Raw genomic sequence first — 22,604 nt, forward strand, 5'->3', positions numbered from 1 at the left:
CCAGATTAATTATCATAACACCAAAAACATGTTTACATGAATCTTCTTTTCATCAAATGGAACGCAATCTGTGGTATCAGGTGGGTATTAAATTGTGAATTTTCTGTCACTTATGGGGTCTCCCAGGGTGCAGTTTTGGTCCGATTCTTGTTTGTACGTGTATACTCTATATCAATTATTTACCCCATATTTTGCTGATTACAGTATTTTGTATGCGTTCCCTATAACAATTATTAATCGACATACATCCTATGTATCATAGACATAACACTGAAAACTGATTATATCTTGTAACAGAACAGAGAACCATGAAACGGGATCATATATAATTACTCATCAATATAGGCAAGCCAATTTCAAAACAATTACAACGCAGCGTAAAGATAAAATATGAACATCTACATCTATTGTATGGCTCTTAATAATGAAATGATATGATCTATATATGCACGGTCTATGGTATATATCTGTTTTAATCTGATGAGTGGTATTTTTATATAATAGAGTTTGAGACGTTATACATTAAAAAAAAAACGGAGTCTTGTGATCAAAATTACAGTTGCATTGTTTGGTATCCATATTAAAAAGTGAAATCCTTCAGCGTGAGAAAATCTAACTGAGAAGAGCCGCTAGATGGTGACATATTAAATTATTTAAATGATGAAAATATATGCTATTCTATTTCCATGGTCAATGGATTTAATTCAAGATTTAAAATCGATGTAAAATTTAGAAATTCTTAGCAACAAACGCGTTCACAGACGTTTAATTTAGTAGAGTCAAAAATTTTCACTTTAAGAAAATCTTCATTTAATAGCTATAGATATATAGTTAGTTTGTATAGTCCGAGAAAATTTTGGTAATGCGTAACTTCTGTTCATTTATAGATGTTTTATCGTTATGGCTTTAAAGAGTTGAATTTGCGAACAATTGTGAATATCGTTTTGTTTAAACAGAAACATATATGTTTCTGGTTTAAAAGCTCGTCATGTGTATTGTTACGTAATAGCTAAATTCAAGCATTAAAATTATTCATGGTATGGATTTCTATTTCCAAGGGGAAAAAACTATCTTTAAAAAGTTAGTATTATAAAATGCATTAGAGAACCGTAAATAAAATGCCAAACCGCGAAACATTAGACACACGAAAAGTATGAGCTATCTTTCTATTTTTACCTTAACAAGTAGTTCGACTTATCTCCCTTTCACTTACTCAACTGATAGGTATTTCAAAGAGGCGAACTAAGGGCATTTGACAGATTAATCCATCTAAAATAATTAATATAACCGACTAAGTCTGGATGTGTATGAAACTTTATGACTTTCATATTTTGGCTGACTTCGAATTTGTCTGAATTTCAATATCAGATTCACATGAATTCAAAATTTGGTTTACCTGAATATTAATTATCCTTACGGGACCCAATTTACCTGCGGTACACACCTGAGGACGCCATTTTGAATTAGATGAAAACATGGCGCCCAGTATACAGGGTCTAGCCCTTATTTGTTTAAATTTGATGCTGGTATGGCGATATGCAGGTAAGCATAACTCGTTCACATATTACTTCTAAATAAGTTGCTGAATTACAGGTAAACCGTAAAGTACAACGACAACATTTCACCTGTTACATACGATATTTGCACCTGTAAACATTACGCGGTTTCTCATTTCATTTCCGGAAGAACAAATTATGAAAACTGCGAGTTTTCTCTTGAAAATATATCGTAGAATCATATTTATATATATATACATACTTATGCATATGTATGTTAAAAGATAAAACTTATCATATGTTTCCTCTGAAATTGAAGTACATATGATTACTAACTAATCAAAAAACTAAATGACTTGTTCACTGTGGACAGAAACTGGAATATAAGGTGTTTTTGCTTAGAACGAATTCGGTCACACTTAATAACGACAACAAAGGACAACAAACGACAACACGTTAAATATAAGGAAAAGTTAGTGACAACACAAGATATGTTATTCAGTACATTAAAATGAATATTTCTACCAAGTTTTATGAAGATGGTGCAAAAATGAAGGAATTAGAGCGATTTTAATATTCTGAAATCGGCCGCTGGTCAACGATAAATCGAATGACAAGAGGTTTGCCGTGACGTATTGTCGTTTGTTGTCGTTATTAAGTGTGACCCAACGAATTTACATACCCGGTCTACTATACCTTTCGGTAAAGAAAACAACCATTTTCTGTCTAAAAGTCTTTTGAGCTACAATGCAGCTAGTTTTTGCTTTGAAGAGATATTAGCTTGAGTTTAAGATTTTGTGAAAGTTTACTCCAACAATGTTTGAGTTTAGACGATGAGAAACTTCTGAGATGTATTGCACATCAGAAGTTTCTCAATATCTAGATCTAATATTATTGGATTAGTGAAAGTTGTGATCATCAGATTTTTGAAAAAATATAAGATTTTTAGTAAGATTTCCTAAACAGATGTTTGGAGTGTAATAATCATAACTGTAACAGGAGTGGAGAAAATGTTAGGCCCGGATTCGAACCCAGGACGTCCGAACACTAGCCAAATGCTCTACCACTGAGCTACTTGGTCACCAATGATCAACCCAGTCCAATTTCTCTACATAACTATAAATACATCATGAAGTGTAACGTTGTATCATTAGACAAATATATAGGCATGACCAGTTAAGAGAAGACTGCGGTGGTAGAGTGGTTAAGATTTAGCAAAATTTTAATCCTATGTGTCGCAGTTGCCACTAGGTACTGACCACTGGTCGGTGGTTTTCTCTGAGTACTCTGCCTTAATTTCCTCAACCAACAAATCTGGCACATCCTTACATGGCTTGGGCCGTTAAGTAATAGGACATTACATTAACAAAAAATCATCAAAGGGGGATCATTTTAAATGTATACCAATTTTAGAAAGGAGAGGCAGGTATTAAGTTTGTGTGTAAGATGGCTATATGCGACAATAAAAAGACTGGCATATGGTCACATAAAATATCCTAAATAACATATCAATGTGACAGACTTATATAGAATATTCATAACAGTTGGTCAATATATATCTATCTATAAATAGTTGTATGAAGTTTATTTTTGCATTGAAATATATTGCATGATTTTAATTGTCCCAGTATCACAAGTTCCAAAACAACCCTGTGTTATCCCTGAGGAATACCATGGCGACTGGTATACACGCGAAGCCGGTGTGGACACACAGACGATCGTCAATGCCGAGAAATGGGAGATACAAGGCAGCAATGCTAAGACCCTTGAGTGTACAGACTTGCACATCCATCCCTTCACTGGTATCACTATACAGGATGGACGTAACGCTACCATGCTGATGAAGGAAATGTAAGATTTCTAAATTCTTAATAAGTACTTGTTAAATTTGAATTTTTGGATTTAAAAAATTCAATTCGTCCTTGCTGGATTTCAATTATATTGTTATTTCCTTTAATGTTTTGACCTGCTCTTTAGCAGTGTAAACATGTGTATAAACTTTAAAGATGCTCCACTGCAGACTTAGCATAAATGATGTTCATCTCATGAACAATAATTTGTGTTTAATCATGTAGTATATGTCTAATTAACACAAAAAGTAATATGAAATAATTTATTTTGCTTTTGGTGCATGTGCAATCATTAGTTCATTCCATATAGGACATAGTGCCACAGAATTTTCCTCTATTTCATTGTTTTCTATGAAAAAGCATTATGTTAAAAGTTTCAAAATCATATCATAATGATTTAAATAAATCTCTTGGTGAATAAAAGAAAAACAAATCAATCTATTATTAAACCTTTTTTTCCCCAAAATGCTTTTGTTAACATTTTTTTCATTCCTACTAGAAGAATTTTCAAAACAGAATATGAACTTGTTTTTTCTGCTAGTAGATTTAAGTATAGATCTGTCTATTTTATTGCTACTTTTACTTGCGCAGGAACGTAGACCCTGGTACCACAGTTTGTTTTTTCTGTTTGGATGTGTTGTGGAGGACACCAAACATTCTACAGTATAGGAAAGGTAAGTTTATTCTTTACCTATACACCTGACTCTAGGATCTTGAAACAATCTTTGATTGTGAGTGTTTAAGTCTAAACTTAAGACTAGACTTCAGACTGCTTCATGATCTTGGAGCCTGGCTCTAGGATCATGGAAGAATCTTAGACTTTTGGCTTAGCGTATCATTAATGATATATAACGTTTAGTAACATCATCCTTGATTGGCTAAGTTTAAAACGAAGTTTTATGATCCTGGAGCCTGATTTTATTACGTTAACTTCACAGTGTAATTTATGTGTTTCATGATTTATTAGTTATTCCCCATCTCCTGTTATCCTCAACACTGAACTTATATAAGAATATTGATTGTCGTCAATCTACAGGTAAATCTGTCTATCAAACCCACCTGTATGTGGACTAGGAAAAAATGGTCAACAGCTAAGTGGTCTTTTACAAAATGTGTCGAAATTAACCATTTGGGACCCGATGAAAGTTGTCTTATTAAACAGGTGGTCTTTATACAAAGGTGGTCACTAATTCAGGATTTACAGTAATAGGAAAGTAATGTTCTGGCATATCTAAATTCAACATACGTGGCATTGGTTATAAAAAAAACCTTTTAACTTACGGGGTTTAATTTCAATTTTTTCCCCTTTATTTTTCAGAGGACTGTGTCAGGTCTGGTTCTGGGTTTGATATCAGCTTGAACACATCTTGTAAAGGCATGAAACATGACTACGGTCTTCCCACTACTGACGACGCCATTACCATGTTCCGTAAGTATCTTAATTAATTACCAATTACCTATGTGATTGAGTGTTGGCTGAAAATGATTCCATATGACTGTCAGAACACAGATGTTTGGTTATTGTAAGCGGTGGTAAATTTTGTTTCGTAGGATACTGAGAAAGGGCGTAGTCTACACAGTTGTGGTTATGTCTTTACAAAAACGTTGCTGTATTGTAGGTATTGAGTCTCCTAAATGTATTTTTGATAGGTAGCCACCAGCTACTACCACAGGGTCATGTTAAACAGCAAATCAACACTGAAAGCAATAATAACTCCCTGTAACTTAAAAGATGTCAAGTCCTTATGTACTGCAAATAGTATTACACAGGTAATACCTAAAACACTTTTAACAGTTAAGCTACTATATGGGTTCGTCAAATCAAATACATAAAATTTTATACATGTTTGTATTCCAATGTAGGTCTGGCTCCGAAGAAGGTGAACTGCATTTCCACATTTGAAGGAGTGTACCAGTTTTCGTATGAAGTGGACGTTGGTGGCGGTGGTATCTGTAACAACCCCCTCAGTAAGATTGAAGCTTGTCAGGATCCCGGATCAGCTTACGTCGACAACGAAGTCTTCATGATGACTTACGCAAAATGTCCAGATGTCTCCACATCCAGGAATGAACGTAAGTCTACAGAGTACTCACTTCACCCCTAAAAACTTCATTGTGGGCTGTGTACTGTAGGACCAGTAGGCTGGTTATACCATTGTTAATTTCTCAGAATCAATATCAACAACAACAACAACAAATATTAGCAAATTAAGTGTCTACCAAGGCCTAAGGTAAATAAAATGAAAAGTAATTCTATCTGGATTGGTCTGATACCGTTTAGGGTGATATGAAATTCAGTAACATTTTCAGGCTTTATTTCCCTATTTAATTACAATAACTGTGATTTCAGTTGGTTACAATAACTGTGATTTCAGTTAATTACAATAACTGTGATTTCAGTTGGTTACAATAACTGTGATTTCAGTTGGTTACAATACCTGTGATTTCAGTTAGTTACAATAACTGTGATTTCAGTTAGTTACAATAACTGTGATTTCAGTTGGTTACAATAACTGTGATTTCAGTTGGTTACAATAACTGTGATTTCAGTTGGTTACAATAACTGATTTCAGTTGGTTACAATACCTGTGATTTCAGTTAGTTACAATACCTGTGATTTCAGTTAGTTACAATAACTGTGATTTCAGTTGGTTACAATAACTGTGATTTCAGTTGGTTACAATACCTGTGATTTCAGTTGGTTACAATAACTGTGATTTCAGTTGGTTACAATACCTGTGATTTCAGTTGGTTACAATAACTGTGATTTCAGTTGGTTACAATAACTGTGATTTCAGTTGGTTACAATAACTGTGATTTCAGTTGGTTACAATAACTGTGATTTCAGTTGGTTACAATAACTGTGATTTCAGTTGGTTACAATAACTGTGATTTCAGTTGGTTACAATAACTGTGATTTCAGTTGGTTACAATACCTGTGATTTCAGTTGGTTACAATAACTGTGATTTCAGTTGGTTACAATACCTGTGATTTCAGTTGGTTACAATACCTGTGATTTCAGTTGGTTACAATAACTGTGATTTCAGTTGGTTACAATACCTGTGATTTCAGTTGGTTACAATAACTGTGATTTCAGTTGGTTACAATAACTGTGATTTCAGTTGGTTACAATACCTGTGATTTCAGTTGGTTACAATACCTGTGATTTCAGTTGGTTACAATACCTGTGATTTCAGTTGGTTACAATAACCGTGATTTCAGTTGGTTACAATGACCGTGATTTCAGTTGGTTACAATAACCGTGATTTCAGTTGGTTACAATAACTGTGATTTCAGTTGGTTACAATAACTGTGATTTCAGTTAGTTACAATAACTGTGATTTCAGTTGGTTACAATACCTGTGATTTCAGTTGTTACAATAACTGTGATTTCAGTAATTACAAAACTGTGATTTCAGTTAGTTACAATAACTGTGATTTCAGTTAGTTACAATAACTGTGATTTCAGTTGGTTACAATAACTGTGATTTCAGTTGGTTACAATAACTGTGATTTCAGTTGGTTACAATAACCGTGATTTCAGTTGGTTACAATAACCGTGATTTCAGTTGGTTACAATACCTGTGATTTCAGTTGGTTACAATAACTGTGATTTCAGTTGGTTACAATACCTGTGATTTCAGTTGGTTACAATAACTGTGATTTCAGTTGGTTACAATAACTGTGATTTCAGTTGGTTACAATAACCGTGATTTCAGTTGGTTACAATACCTGTGGTTTCAGTTGGTTACAATACCTGTGATTTCAGTTGGTTACAATACCTGTGATTTCAGTTGGTTACAATACCTGTGTTTTCAGAAACTCGTTACCAATGTATGGGTACCTGGTTTGCCAGGAGAAGTGGACGAGGGTACACCTACGCTGCCATTGCTGATACAGTGGAAAAGGACACAAGAGAAAAGTTCAAATGTCTCGTAAGTTTACACCACCAAAGATTTGATTATTTGATATCTTCTATATTCTTATTTATCATAATTATATTTCCATTTACAACATCCTGATGTAAAGATACAATTCCCCAGATCAATAACTCTAATTTAACTCATACCTATGGCATTAGACCTGTTGCTATTAGAGCTCTAGAATAATCCTCATATTGAAAATATTATTTTCTGGCTACAATATTTATCTTTATCTGTGAACAGATGACCTTGAAGAACCAGAAAGACGCTAACAACCAGATCCGTTGGGTGATGTCCAGGTTTCCGGATTGTTCCAAACTCAACAGTATCTACAATGGTCCAACAAAGTTTGTCCTCACTAGAAGTAAGTTATACGATACTTCTAGGCTGTTTATTTTAGGTGAAATGCCTTCTTTGTACGCCAGACATATTATCTGACATTCAACATTTGTGTTGTGGGAAAATTTGAAAAAGATTTCAACAAAAAAATATTTATAATAGACCTCTGAAAACAAAAAGCCTTAAATTTGACTGTTCCTGTAAAACATTTCATTAAAGAAAGAATCCACAGAAAGACTGCTATTTTATTCAATATATTCTTGAATATTTTCCCTTATATAGTTGCTATGAAAACTTGGATGAAATTCTTAATTTTCGAAAAAGAAATTAAAAACATTATGCTAGCACTAAGTTGAAGTAATGAAGCAATATGTTTGCAGCCTAAAAATGATGTTTTATTATGTCTTTTGTATACTAAGAAATAAAATATTTCTTTTCCGCTCAGTTCCTCCTGTATCCGACTACATGACCCCGAAATGTAACCTCCCCAGAAACATCACTGGGACCTGGTTTACACAGGGATCAGCCTACAGGTCCAACGTCAAGATTAACGAGACACACATCACATTCCACACTGCCATCAACGAGTTTGAGTACCAGGAAGTGTTCTACTCATGTCAACAAACACTTGGTACTCGCTTCCTCATGACTAAGGTCACAGTCGGCAAATGGTGAGTTATCTCCCTTGGTTTTCAATGTTTAATGAGAGATTTCTGGTTAATTGAAGATTTTTAATTAGATGTATTCTCTATTTTTTGTAGAGTATTATGAACAGTAAAAATATTCAAGATTCTCTGTATGATACTCAATATATGCTTTTATGTAAATTTAAAAGAAAGAAAAAAAAGAAGCTCGTATAATGATGACAATCAGATATGAATCTTTCTGATTGTTTTTCCAAGAGTGTTTCATGTGAATATCCTTGTTGTTCCAGTGAGAAGGACTTCGTGTGTTTTGACCTGATGCCAAGACATCACAGTATTGTGAGATACAGAGTTGGAAAACCAAACCGACTGACAGAGGACGAGAAAGCCGACCCCAACTACCTCACGAAGAAGTTCCGTGAGGCTTGTAGCTGGATGTCCTTCACCTTCAATCGTGATGACACAGACTGGAAATATAACGTCCTTATTTGTAAGTATAATGTAGTGTGATGTATTATATAGTATAGATGTCCTGATGTATGTCAGCCTGATAATGGAGGCCACAGTGGTCAAGTGGTTAAGATGTTCAGACATTCTACCTCTAACAGTCCACCTGACCTGTGGGCAGTGTGGGTCAGTGTCTAATACTGACCACTTGTTGGTGGTTTTCCTGCTGGTACTCTGACTTTTTCTCTACATCTTTGACTGGGCACACTCTTTATGGATGTTAAATTAATAGGACTTCAAACTCAATTGAATAATTCATCAATCATGATGTAAAAGTCAGCCACATTTAAGATATCCGATTTATTCTTTAAAATCAAAATTTCTTTATCACATACATTTTGATTTTTGCCCTGATGTATATGAAAAATTGCTTTTACGACCTGTTTATTATACATTGTGCCATCTCTAACATTACTGTATGGTATCGTATCGTTTGTCTGATTTCAGTGAACCCTCCCTCCCCTGTGCCATGTCCTGTTGCCGGTAGATACCAGTTTGAACAGATGGCGGCACGTGAAGAAGAGAAATACTCCACTCGTATCCGTGGTGTTACTGACAAACCTCGTGTCCAAGTCGACTGTAGAATCATCGTATCGGAAATGAAGTCATGCTCCAACGACATGACAAAAATCGAGGTTGACGCAGAGTACTGTGAGACCGTGGATTATCGAGGTCGACCCATCGGAGAGTATGGTAAGTTAGTCATAGTACTTGATATAAAAATGTTGTCACTTTATTGATTCACTTATTCACCCCTAAAAATTCAAAATGAACTGTTCCAAACCTTTGAATAAGAAGAGTTCAAATGGGTCGTCAGGGGTGAACGAGTTTAGTTTGGACAAATGAGCTATTATCTGTATACAAAATGAAAGTGTGTTTCAATAAGAAACATAATATACAATCTTAATTTGAGATATATTTAAGCATTGATGTCACTATTTTTTAATTTCATTGGGGTATGAAAAAAATTTGTTTGCAAATTGTGAATCTGCATAGCAGATTCTCACAAAAGTTTGCAAACAATTTTTTTTTCATAACCCGATGAAATTAAAAAAAAGTTATATCAATACTTATAATTAATTTTATACTCTATTTGTTAAAATGAAGTTTGTTTAAATGTAACATTATAGTGGTTTTTCAAGGGATTTTTTTTTCAAAATCAATACGCAACGTCAATGTCTCTATTGTGACGTCACGATAACGTCGAGGTTTCGCGCCATTCTCGGATTTTTTTTCATAGTGGTATGCAAAAAAATATTGGCCAATCAGAAAGCCAGATTTGGTATGAAAACAAAGAAAAATTAATTCTAAGATTATGTACATTTTCAGCAAAGATTATTTATAGGATCAATGTTTTAATACACTCTAAATGCTGAAGTAAAAATAGATTTAAGATAAAAATCCAGAAAGCTGAGACATCTCAATGATTAATGCACAAGTTACATTTCTGTGCACCATTCAAGACCAAACTTCAGTTTATTATTTCCATTTAACCTTGAGCTGAAGTATTGGGATCAATTGATAGGTCAGTAACAGTAACCAATCTTTAGGTATAGTGGCAATATGAGTAATGATTACCCTGAAGTGACCTGATGTTACTTTACAGACGTGTCTGATCACATCCTGATGTGTGTTGGGTTCTGGATGGAAGACTACAGGTCCTACCTCATTACCTGGGACGAGGAAGATGCCATCTCAGCCTTCAGGTGCTGGGTAAGTAGCAACCATATTCTTTGGTATAAACATTTAAAAAATGAATCAAAATCAATCTGAAACATAAATAAAACTGCAAAGACCAATTTATCTTTCTTTTAAAGGCGCTTTGTCTTGTGAAAAATATAAAGGAAATAGCTTCTATATATTGTGATGTTTTTAACTAGAACAGCAAATTGTAAAATTCTTTTGAGATATATCCTAGCAATAGACAAAATTATCTAGACAGTTAATTACAGCAAGAAACTACACTCCAAAGAGATTATTATTTAAGTTGTTTAACTGTTGCATGCTTGTACACTATAAAATCCACTATTTACATGGGATATACAATAAACATCCAAAATTTCTGAAAAGGGTCAATTTCATATTGTTATAAATGCCATTTCTAGGTGTATGAGCGAACAAGTTGGACTGACGTCATGATGTCAAGATCTCAGAATGCCCGCTGTCCGAGGACACAGCGTGCTCAAGACTACCTGATGCCAGGAACTGGTCTGTCTCTTCGTATGACGGAATCAGAAAGGCTGTGTAAGTTTTAAATCTGCGGACTTCATTTCGTTTGGTGATGAGACAAAGATCTCTTTCTGAGGGTAGCCGCACAAGTTCCTTACTACAGTGCTTCCTTTCAGTCACACTCTTACACAGTTGTTGACATATCTTTACCCACTAAAAAGACCCATTTCTATTGCTGCATCATTAGTGCATCAAAATTTACAACATTCTCTTTTACAATGTAGTTAGTGTTAAATGCTGATGTTAGGCTACAATATCAAAACTTTCACTACATAATGTGGATATTCCTTAAGTCCCCCATAGACATGCTGGTTAAATATGGAAGTCAGAAGTTGATAAAGAGAAAAATTTAATGAAAGATTGGCAAGGTGTAAATGACGAGAAAAAGTTCATGAGAGATTGACAAGGTGTAAATGAAGAGAAAAAGTTAATGAGAGATTGACAAGGTGTAAATGAAGAGAAAAAGTTCATGAGAGATTGACAAGGTGTAAATGAAGAGAAAAAGTTAATGAGAGATTGACAAGGTGTAAATGAAGAGAAAAAGTTAATGAGAGATTGACAAGGTGTAAATGAGAGATTGACAAGGTGTAAATGAGAGCTGGACAAGGCGTAAATGAAGAGAGAAAGTTAATGAGAGATTGACAAGGTGTAAATGAAGAGAAAAAGTTAATGAGAGATTGACAAGGTGTAAATGAAGAGAAAAAGTTCAAGAGAGATTGACAAGGTGTAAATGAAGAGAAAAAGTTAATGAGAGATTGACAAGGTGTAAATGAAGAGAAAAAGTTAATGAGAGATTGACAAGGTGTAAATAAAGAGAAAAAGCTAATGAGAGATTGACAAGGTGTAAATGAAGAGAAAAAGTTAATGAGAGATTGACAAGGTGTAAATGAAGAGAAAAAGTTAATGAGAGATTGACAAGGTGTAAATAAAGAGAAAAAGTTAATGAGAGATTGACAAGGTGTAAATGAAGAGAAAAAGTTAATGAGAGATTGACAAGGTGTAAATAAAAGAAAAAGCTAAGAGATTGACAAGGTGTAAATGAAGAGAAAAAGTTAATGAGAGATTGACAAGGTGTAAATGAAGAAAAAGTTAATGAGAGATGGACAAGGTGTAAATAAAGAGAAAAAGTTAATGAGAGATTGACAAGGTGTAAATGAAGAGAAAAAGTTAATGAGAGATTGACAAGGTGTAAATGAAGAGAAAAAGTTAATGAGAGATTGACAAGGTGTAAATAAAGAGAAAAAGCTAATGAGAGATTGACAAGGTGTAAATGAAGAGAAAAAGTTAATGAGAGATTGACAAGGTGTAAATGAAGAGAAAAAGTTAATGAGAGATTGACAAGGTGTAAATGAAGAGAAAAAGTTAATGAGAGATTGACAAGGTGTAAATGAAGAGAAAAAGTTCATGAGAGATTGACAAGGTGTAAATGAAGAGAAAAAGTTAATGAGAGATTGACAAGGTGTAAATGAAGAGAAAAAGTTAATGAGAGATTGACAAGGTGTAAATGAAGAGAAAAAGTTAATGAGAGATTGACAAGGTGTAAATGAAGAGAAAAAGTTAATGAGAGATTGACAAGGTGTAAATGACAATACTGAATTCATTTTCTTCATTGATATGCAAAACTTACATGTCTTTTTTACTTTACAGTTGATGATTGTCCACAGAGGTTTGACCCTGGTATCAACCCGTACAAGAAACCTACAACAATCTATGTCCTCAGCAAGTCTTCGGCAATCTCTCCATCCACAGTCTTCCTCTTCTTGATGACTTGTCTATTGTTCTTCATTCACTAAAACATGAGCCACATTATCAAAAACTTTACACAGACAAGTCTCTACAGATACTGAATTGTTGCTAACGGAAATAAGACTGTCCAGCAACAGAAAGAGAAAACTTTTATTGCTTGTACAAGAAAGATTTCTTACAATGTCAGTGAAGGCCATGAAAGGTTCCCTCGAAAATTATTTTTTAATTCACTAACAGTGATCTAATTGTCATTCAGAACATTATTTTAATTAGAAATGGAACTTCTAACTTCATTCAGAACATTATTTTTATTAGAAATGGAACTTCTAACTGGTTTTCTATGCAACTTTGTATGACTGATTTCTGGTGTTATATCTGTGATAAATTCCAACAACACCCAAAAATGAATGAGTGTTACAAAATCTTTACTTCAGACATAGAAACAGTTTGAAGCAGCTTGTCACATATATCAACATTTGAAACTAAAGCTTAACCTTAATATTTGACTATATCAGATTTAAATTTTCATTTAACATCATACCTTGATTAGTAATCTCAATTTATTGCTGTAATATGTTATCAGAAATGTATTAAATTAGTCAGGGAAAGACAGTTATATGTACATGTATTTGTATAGATGGGGTATGTACTTATTACACATATTTGAACATTTCACTAAATAGTACAAAGAATAAAGAGTAGATCTTTGTCGAAGTGAAGAAATCTTCTTTGCTACAAGTGCTGAGTTATAACTGTGTTAATGAAAAAAATAACTTAATAGATACATTCTCATGTAGTGTGATATGTGTAGTAGGAATGAATTTATATATCATTTGTCTATACGTCTATTTTTAGCTCACCTGGTCCAAAGGACCGAGGTGAGCTTATGGGATACCGCAGCGTCCAGCGTCCGTCGTCCGGTGTCCGGCGTCCGGCGTCCGTCAACAATCGACTTCTTCTCCATAACCGCTTGTCGGATTTCAACAAAATTTGACTGGTAGCATCCTTATGGGCTACTAACTGAAAATTGTACAAATGATGGGGCTGACACCCCAAGGAGCTGAGGGGCGGGGCTAAAAGGGGTCAATTTGGCTATTTCCATATAAACGACTTCTTCTCTGAAACCAAGCATGGGATAGCACCCATAATGCAATGGTAGCATCCTTATAGGGTTGGGATTCAAAATTGTACAAATGATGGGGCTGACCCCCCGGGGGCCTGAGGGGCGGGGTCAAAAGAGGTCAATTTGGCTATTTCCATATAAACGTCTTCTTCTCTGAAACCATGCATGGGATAGCATCAATAATGCAATGGTAGCATCCTTATAGGGTGGGGATTCAAAATTGTACAAATGATGGGGCTGACCCCCCCGGGGGCCTGAGGGGCGGGGTCAAAAGGGGTCAATTTGCCTATTTCCATATAAACGACTACTTTTCTGAAACTAAGCATGGGATAGCACCCATAATGCAATGGTAGCATCCTTATAGTGTGGGGATTCAAAATTGTACAAATGATGGGGCTGACCTCCTGGGGGCCTGAAGGATGGGGTCAAAAGGGGTCAATTTGGCTATTTCCATATAAATGGCTTCTTCTCTTCAACAAAGCATGGGATAGCACCCATAATGCAATGGTAGCATCCTTATAGGGTGGGGATTCAAAATTGTACAAATGATAAGACTTGACCCCCCGGGGCCTGAGGGGTGGGGGGGGGTCAAAAGTGGTCAATTTCCATAAAAATGACTTCCTCTCTGCAACTTAACATGATATTAAGCTCATAATGCAATGGTTACATCCTTGTAGGGTTTGGATTCAAAATTTTGCAACTGATGGGGTGACCCCCCAGGGGCCTGAAGGGTGGGGTCAAAAGGGATCAATTTAGCTATTTCCATATAAACGACTTCTTCTCTGCAACTAAGCATGGAAGAGCACAATGCAATGGTAGTATCCTTATAGGGTTGGGATTTGAAATTGTACAAATGATAGGGCTGACCCCTGGGGCCTTAGACGGCAATAGACGCAGGGTCAAAAAGGTCAATAAGGCTACTATTTTCATATAAATTACTTTGTCTCTGAACCTATGTATTGGATAGCATATTTGTATGGTATCAATAGCATCATTGTATGGTTGTGATTCAAAATTATACTTTGGGAGTCAATTTTGCTAATTTATCTAATTGTCAGAGTCTTTGTGATAATTATTTTAAAAAAACCAGGTGAGTGATACAGGCCCTCTGGGCCTCTTGTTGGAATTTTTATTTTCATAAATATGAAATGCAGGATGACGCAATTTAATTGTAAAATTATAGACATGAATGGTGTTGTGATGGGCAAAGTTTTTTTTTTTTAAGTATGCAGATGTTTAAAAGTATAAGAAATCTGTGTGTAAATGAGTGTGAATGTGTAAGTGCATGCTTGTGTTATAATAAATGTGCTTTGTTAATTAATGTAATTATGTAAATAAGGATAAACAGTTGATTTGATGTATAGAAAAGACACTGAACATATCAGAGATGTACATACTTCATAGGAGGGATCTGAACATTATCATACTTAGATAAAAAGAGGATTCACTTTTCATTGATTCTATGAGTTAAATTAAACCATACCTCTTAAGAATTGTAGAATTAAGATTTCATCAAGTGCTGATGAAAAAAATGCCACAAACATTCTTTGATCTGATATGTAGAAATGTTCAGATGGAAACAGAAATCAAATATCACAGAATGTCCCGATATGTTTTGGGTTCCCTGTAAATACATGACAATTTCATCCCTTGTAAATAAGACGTAACATTTATAGTACAGAATCCCGTACATAATTAAGTGCCATTGTGTATATATATAGCATAATCATTCATCACTCCATATGTTTATAGCCAATTTTGTGTGATTAAAAAGTTTAAATCTCTGATCAAAAGTATTCAGTTTAAAACATTTCTCTCTCTTTCTTCTGTCAAATAACCTATAAAATAATTAAGTTGTCAAGTTATTTCACAAATGAAATTGGCCTCTAGTATGATGTCCTGTGAGGTAGCAACCACAGGGACCTGGCACGAAGTTTTTACCATATACATACATTTATATATACAATATGTATATAAATATTGTTGGTTAAAAAAATATGTGCCAGGTCACTGTGGTAGCTACCAGATGCAATATAATTAACCCCCTTCACATTGATCCTTACTGTTCAAGTAGGGCTACACTAAAGGTAACAGAATTAAATGTACATAACCATTTAACAAATAAAATAACTAATAACATTTTGATGACTTTTTGCTGCATAAAAAATATTGACAAGTTTTTGTTATTTTAATTTAATTTTACCATGAAATAAGTGCAAGTCAAAGATGATGTCTTGTGATATCTATGTACATGTTTTAATATGTTTACAAAACTCCATCTACTTTTATGAAGATTGTATTTACAACTTATATGGAGAAATAGAAAATGTTAACGAGGACCAATGTTATTTTATCTTTGTCAACCAAGAATTCATAAGGATGTATATGAAAATAATTTTATACTATATTTCTTAATAAAAAAATTGTATTAAAAACTCCTCTTGTTGTTTATCGCATAAGAGGAAACCTGTTCTATTTAGCATAAATCTTGTTTTTACCTCACCTGTCCAAGGGAAAAGTGAGCTTAAATGCAGCCAGATGCATGGATGGATAAAAGACTTATCAGACTTTGTTGACCTTCTTTATTTTTTTAATTACTACATTTGAATTATTATTGTGCAGAGACAAAATAATGGGCCTGAAGCATGCTTGGTTGAAGGACTGCCAGGTTTATTCAAATAAATGACCATGACCTCAACATAATGCTATTCGGAAATCTTAATTTATGAATACCAGTAATTCTTCGATCTGATATTAGACTTGGAGATGGAGATTGGAGAGCTGCAGAGTACAAAAGTCAAATAGCCCCTGACCTTCATTCAAGGTTACAGGGGCAAGTGTGATCCAAGGTCACAAATGGTTGTTGGATGAAAATTGTAGCCTTTCCTGAATATGACCCATCCAAGGACTAAATAATATGTATGATAGTTGTAGGATGGGACATATGGGCTATTATTTTCATCAGACAACCATTTTTTGACCTGCGACTACACTAACCACCTGTGTTCAAGGTCACAAGGATGGAATACATTTAAAATGATTAGACCTATAGACTTTATATTGGGCTTCTTCCATACTGAATTGCCTTGATTTTCAGTCAAGATCAATCTTTTTCCAAGACAATAGGGATCATCTATAATCTTGTAAAATTTGTATAAAATATCATATTCCGTCTTTGCATATTACAGAGTTAGCTCCCTTGCAGGTATCGATTGTTACGTCATTATTTTGTGAGCGCAACTCACGTCGTTTTCTCCGAAACGTATGACGTTACGCTCTGAAACAAATGACGTCACAATCAATACCTACACGCAAGTGCAGATAACTCTGTAATATGCAAATTCGGAATATCTAAAGACAATGTAGAAAATTTATTTAGTAAAGGTTATAGAATCTAAACATTTTAACATTTGATGAAAGGAATAGTATTTGGGAGATTAAAATAAGCCATATAAGACAAATCAACAAAATTGTTGTTTAATATTTTGTATTTATTGCTTTTCTCATGTACCTGATTTTAATTAATATCATAATCAATGTACACATGTTTTGTGTATTGTATAATGCAAGGCAATACTGAATATAACAAATACCAGTCAAAACAAAATCGGAAAAGAAAAGGGACATAACTCAAGGTTTAGAGTGACATAACACATTAATACAAAACAAATGAAAACATACATATAAAATGAAAATTAAAAGTAATAATAAATTAAAATTGGAGACATGAACCTAATGTTTTTCAAATTATCATTAGCCCTATAACAACATAATACTCACATACTTTTAACATTAAATGTTAGATTTTGTTTCTAGGAATCTAGATACACGTGGAAGTCATGACACTATATAAGTATATGTATACCATGCTCTCAAACTGAAAGAGGCCATGATATTAGAGTTATTATAGTTAGCTAATGATATTTGCTTCGACAAGATTCAAATATTTTCCAATACAAATACTGTGTCAATAGGTGAAATACGAAGTGATTCCAACACCACAAATAAAATATTTCTTGATAACTAACTAGGTATGATAGCTACAAGTGGAAAAGTGCAACTGAACTTTGGCTGAAGTACTTCCAAATCAGAATGTTATGATAAAATATTGCATACTATAATTAAACCCACTTAAAGTAGTAAGACTTACCAGTAATTTTTCTGGTAAAAAAAACCCATCTCAAGTACTTAATTAAAGTGAACAGTAGGGCAAGGATGGCTAAAGTCGGTAAAAATGGTGTGAATGTATCCAGTATAATTTCTTATGAAATGGAAAAATAAAATCTCCTGTCAAAATCTGTCTGCGTACGAAGAAATTAATTTAAAGTATGGAAATTCTAAAGCTTCCTCCCGGCTCACTATGTCCGTGGTTACATTTCCACGCAGCCTCGCTTTCAATGCTTTCAAATTTTTTTTCTTTAATGGTCAGAACTGGGAAACAAAGCAGAACTTGACCGTCGTATTAATATGTGAGAACTTTTGAAAGGCCAATGAATGCATTTAGACTGGTTTTCTTTGCCCGACTATTCACTTTAATATATTTGCTCAAATATGTACATTTTAATTCAGCAGGTGAAATTTTCATCAGTGTAAAATATTTAGGAAAATATCTTATTTACAGTTGTTTATACTCAAAATAGTCTATAATCTTTAACAAAAATTATGAGCACATTCTATTAGCAAAGAATCATGACTCTTTAAAAAGACATGTAACAATAATAGCTTTTTAACAATGTAAATTGTATCAGACATAAGCCCTACTAGGTATTACAAAAGGAAATCGTCAAGTTGATATACATAATGTGAAATTACAACCAAGAAGTCTAAAGTCTATTTTGATTGATTTAGTACATATGTAGAACAAATTTGATTTGTAGTATCATATTGTATTTTCTGTCAAAATAAAGTTTTACTTTCCCTTCATGCGCATATATCTGTCAATTGGGGAACCATACATTAGATGGGTAGTACCAGAATTGACCGAGGTGTACTGCATAGAATAATTTTGAAACCCCAAGTTTATATTTGTAGTTACATAGGTATTATTTATATTAAGGTCTTTTCTTCCCTGAACATCTCAAACAAGAAAGAACAAAATCTACCAACTTCTATGGAAACTGATACTGGCTATAATACCCCCCTTGATTGACTGACTGATGGGGCCCTACCAAATCTAGGACACATCATTCATCTTACACCCTCCCCAAACATTATCAATTTAATAACTTTTCCACATATTTATGAAATTGCCTTTTCAGATTTTGGGACTAGAATTCAAAAGTTTATATCTTACATATAACAACAAAACATTCAATCAACAGAGAAATTGAAACTTCCCATAAGGTTTATGTGAACAAAATGTATGCCTCCAATTGAATTATTTAAAAGCAAGGGCGTCTCCTTGGCAAACTCCTTAACATTTTCTTATTGTTAACTTTTATGTCAAAGGTCAGATTGCAGTACATTGAACCTCTTCCATGGTGATACAGGAATACTACAAAGTTCATCACTACCTATAAATCTTAAATACTTCAAAAGTGATCACCTGGAAAAGTGTCATAGGGCAATATCAAGCTTCTCAACATTTACCGGGGCCTTTGTGATTAAGTAAAGGTGCACTGCATTTTAGCTTTAGGTGAAGCAAGAATACTACAGATCTTCTCATTAGTTTAGAAGTTATGGCCAAAATTGGTCTGGTCAGAAGAACAAAAAAAAAAGAAGAAATAAATATATCACTTAAAGATGCTCCACCGCTGACAAATGGTATTTTTTCACTATTAAAAACAGGAGCAGACGATTTAGTATTTTTCTTCAGTTACAAAAGTTACTTACTCTACACCATTACCACCATTGAAAAGTTTGAGCTTCTAATTTTACTTCAAGTAAAAAATATGAAAAACAATTAATTGCATCCCGAAAAAATTCCGTACAACTATATCCTATATGGAATGAACTACTGAATGCGCATGTACCAAAGGCAAAATAAATTATTCTATATTATTTTTTGTGTTAATTAGACTATTATATACATGATTAAACACCAATTATTGTTCAAATGATGAATATCAGTTATGGTCTGTCGGCGGTGGAGCATCTTTAATTTGAAGAGGAGACATAACATTATTTACAATTCTTCGTTTTAACTGCAGTATTCTACCGTATATCGAACATATTGTAGTTTTCATCTTACTGAAGTTCTGTGGTGTATATATGTCCTCATATAAACTATCATAAAATTCTTTATGCTATTTCAATGTGCATTTCATAAAAAAACATTTGCATATCAAATTGAATAAAATACAAATTCTTAACAGTAAAACGTGACAAAGTATTGTCCTGAGTAAAATTACAAACAAGAGACAGACATAACCATCTTATATCCTTTCTAAAATGTCTATAAAACCCAAATGACAAACATTGCACAATGATCATATTGTATTTCAAAATTTGTTGCATGATATTAGCATTAATTAATTTATGCAACAGAATATTACAAACTTTCTTCTAGAAAAAGAATACATTGTGTATTTAACAATAATATATTTGTACAATGTATAACTTTGATATACATTAAAGAGTAAGAGGTGTATTTGTTTGACTTCACTTTTAAATGAAAACAAAAGATATTACCGTACCTTTTGAAACATCTATCATCAACATTCAAAGACGTAACAAAAATATGCATGTGTACATTCACAAACTAACAAGTGTAACAATTCCTAACTAGATTTTTTATCTCCAATGCAGAAGAGTTCCAGTAATATATACATAAACCAGTATAAAACTAAATCTTCTTGGCACAAAAATATTCAGAAACATGTCACAGTTACTTAGGCCAAAAAAAAAAATGTCTGTTTAGGGTTACATTGGCATAAAAAATAGTCTGTTGGTGGAGAGGATTTTTAAAAAAATTTTAATGTCTTTCACTCTAAAATGATGGCCAGAACCAGAGTCTTGAGATCGAAATCCAGACTTTTTTATTTTATTTTTTTCGAAGAAAAGTGGGAAAAAAATTAGGGTAGGTCAGGTAACCCTAAACAGACATATTTTTTTTGGTCTAATCATAAAGCACCAAATCTTGGTTAATTTGATAAAAACTCTTTGGAAATGTGGCTGAATGTGTAGTTTCAATGTTACAGTTTTCCTGATCTGTTTCGTCTTTGTATATTACAGAGTTATCTGCCCTTGTGTGTAGATATTGATTCCGACAACACACGTAACCTAGCATAATGTATTCTTCTTCAGAGACAGAAAAAACAATGTGAATTTTGCACACAAAATAATTATGTCACAATCAATACCTTTCTGTAAGGGAAGTATCTCTGTCTATAAGGGAAGTTACTCTGTCTGTAAGGGAATTAACTCTGTAATACATATTTAATGACGTTATTCCTATGTTGACCTCTAGCTACCTCCTCGGGTTAAAGAGCAAGTCAAGACTGTGTATGAAGATCAATGTTTGACATTAAATAGATATTGTTGTTTATTAAAACATAATTTTCCAGGGACATGTATTTTCATTTAATTTATACATGTACTGCATAAAATGAAATGTTCGTTGTGTAAGAAACTTTTGCTTTTTTCCATTGTAACTGTGGAGCATATAAAAACACCTAAAAAAAGGGTTATGTGTTAACAAAATTATCATTATGCAGCTCAATCATGAATATGACCTCCCAGAAAATATTTGGAAAGCTCCAAACGACGAAATGAAATACCAACAAACATTTCATGTACATATAATACAGTATATCAGTAATATACAAACACATGTTCATGTACATATAATACAGTATATCAGTAATATACAAAAGCTTTGTAGTCTTTGCCAATATTTATAAGTTACAAGTAATACGAGTGAGCTTCTGGTATGTACGATCCTGAGTGATATGTGTTAGTTCTGTTGATATTAGTCTCCTTGTGATAATGATATTCGTCTCCTTGTGATAATGTCTGGCTTCCTATGGCAATGTAGGGTATGACATGGCAATGCTGAGCTAATGAAGATTATAGAGGGGGGGGGGGGGTTTCCAGGTCTACGCCTCCCCTTCCCGAGATTGATAATAGTCCGATACAAGTTTTGACCCATTGATCCCGCGTACTGTAATTTTACTTGGTCTGACTAACAAGCCGTGGTCCGGTTTACACGAGAAGTAACGTTTGTCCTGAACACATCCGTCATTTTTTCCCTTGGCTGTCCGAAGTTCTACCCCGACCCAGATCCCATCACCAAACTCAGCAGGACCAATGTATCGCACATTACCTGAAATTAGACATACCATTAAATCAAGCAACTAAAAGTATTTAATTATCAGGTTTACATTCTGTATTGATTATTCAGATTCTACATGCAATAACCTACAACTACCTGTATGTTCACTGACACAACTACTACTGCTAAAGAAGACTAAACTAGAAGACACAATTTATCTAGTTCACTTTTACAAAAGACATAACATACCTTATTCACCATTACAGAAGATTTTATCAATATCAAGTTCAATATTACAGAAGACACAGGGCATCCAGTAGACCCCCGAGTATGTTTTTGACCCACAAAAAATCAAATTTGACTGTTGAGTTTGAAGCACTTTTTTATCTGTCATAAGTTTTGACTCTTCAGATTTCTGAGAAATTTCGATTAGACTCCTTAGACTAAAAGTCAAGGGCCAACTGGATGCCAAAAACAATTTAGCTAGTTCACTATTACACAAGACATACCATACCTAGCTCACTATTATAGAAG

At 33.8% G+C, this 22,604-nt stretch overlaps 2 protein-coding genes across 8 annotated transcripts in view; one reads left to right on the forward strand and one right to left on the reverse strand.

Annotated features, from left to right (window-relative positions):
• The first annotated feature begins 1,403 nt into the window (after positions 1-1,403).
• LOC138324862 (uncharacterized) lies at positions 1,404-16,293 on the forward strand. Its single transcript, XM_069270069.1, has 13 exons — positions 1,404-1,542; positions 3,125-3,347; positions 3,938-4,020; positions 4,665-4,775; positions 5,210-5,419; positions 7,167-7,282; positions 7,514-7,634; positions 8,055-8,280; positions 8,544-8,743; positions 9,208-9,453; positions 10,367-10,473; positions 10,866-11,004; positions 12,637-16,293. Exons 1-13 carry the CDS (start codon positions 1,476-1,478, stop codon positions 12,780-12,782), a joined length of 1,995 nt encoding a protein of 664 aa, XP_069126170.1. The 5' UTR covers positions 1,404-1,475; the 3' UTR covers positions 12,783-16,293.
• A 1,035-nt stretch (positions 16,294-17,328) lies between these two features.
• LOC138324861 (CAP-Gly domain-containing linker protein 3-like) overlaps positions 17,329-22,604 on the reverse strand; it is a 34,983-nt gene continuing 29,707 nt past the window's right edge. For all 7 annotated transcript variants that reach the window (XM_069270066.1, XM_069270063.1, XM_069270064.1 and 4 more), the window contains exon 13: positions 17,329-22,121. In XM_069270066.1, the coding sequence (XP_069126167.1) occupies positions 21,895-22,121 (227 nt within the window). In that variant the 3' untranslated portion in view covers positions 17,329-21,894. The remainder of the gene's footprint in view (positions 22,122-22,604) is intronic.

This window comes from Argopecten irradians, chromosome 6 (genome assembly GCF_041381155.1).
Source record: "Argopecten irradians isolate NY chromosome 6, Ai_NY, whole genome shotgun sequence".
Lineage (NCBI taxonomy): Eukaryota > Metazoa > Mollusca > Bivalvia > Pectinida > Pectinidae > Argopecten > Argopecten irradians.

Coding starts and splice junctions, on each gene's coding strand:
- LOC138324862 (XM_069270069.1), top strand. CDS start 1,476: ATGGCGCCCAGTATACAGGGTCTAGCCCTTATTTGTTTAAATTTGATG. Junction 4,776..5,209: donor CGACGCCATTACCATGTTCC/GTAAGTATCTTA, acceptor ATTCCAATGTAG/GTCTGGCTCCGAAGAAGGTG. Junction 8,744..9,207: donor GAAATATAACGTCCTTATTT/GTAAGTATAATG, acceptor GTCTGATTTCAG/TGAACCCTCCCTCCCCTGTG.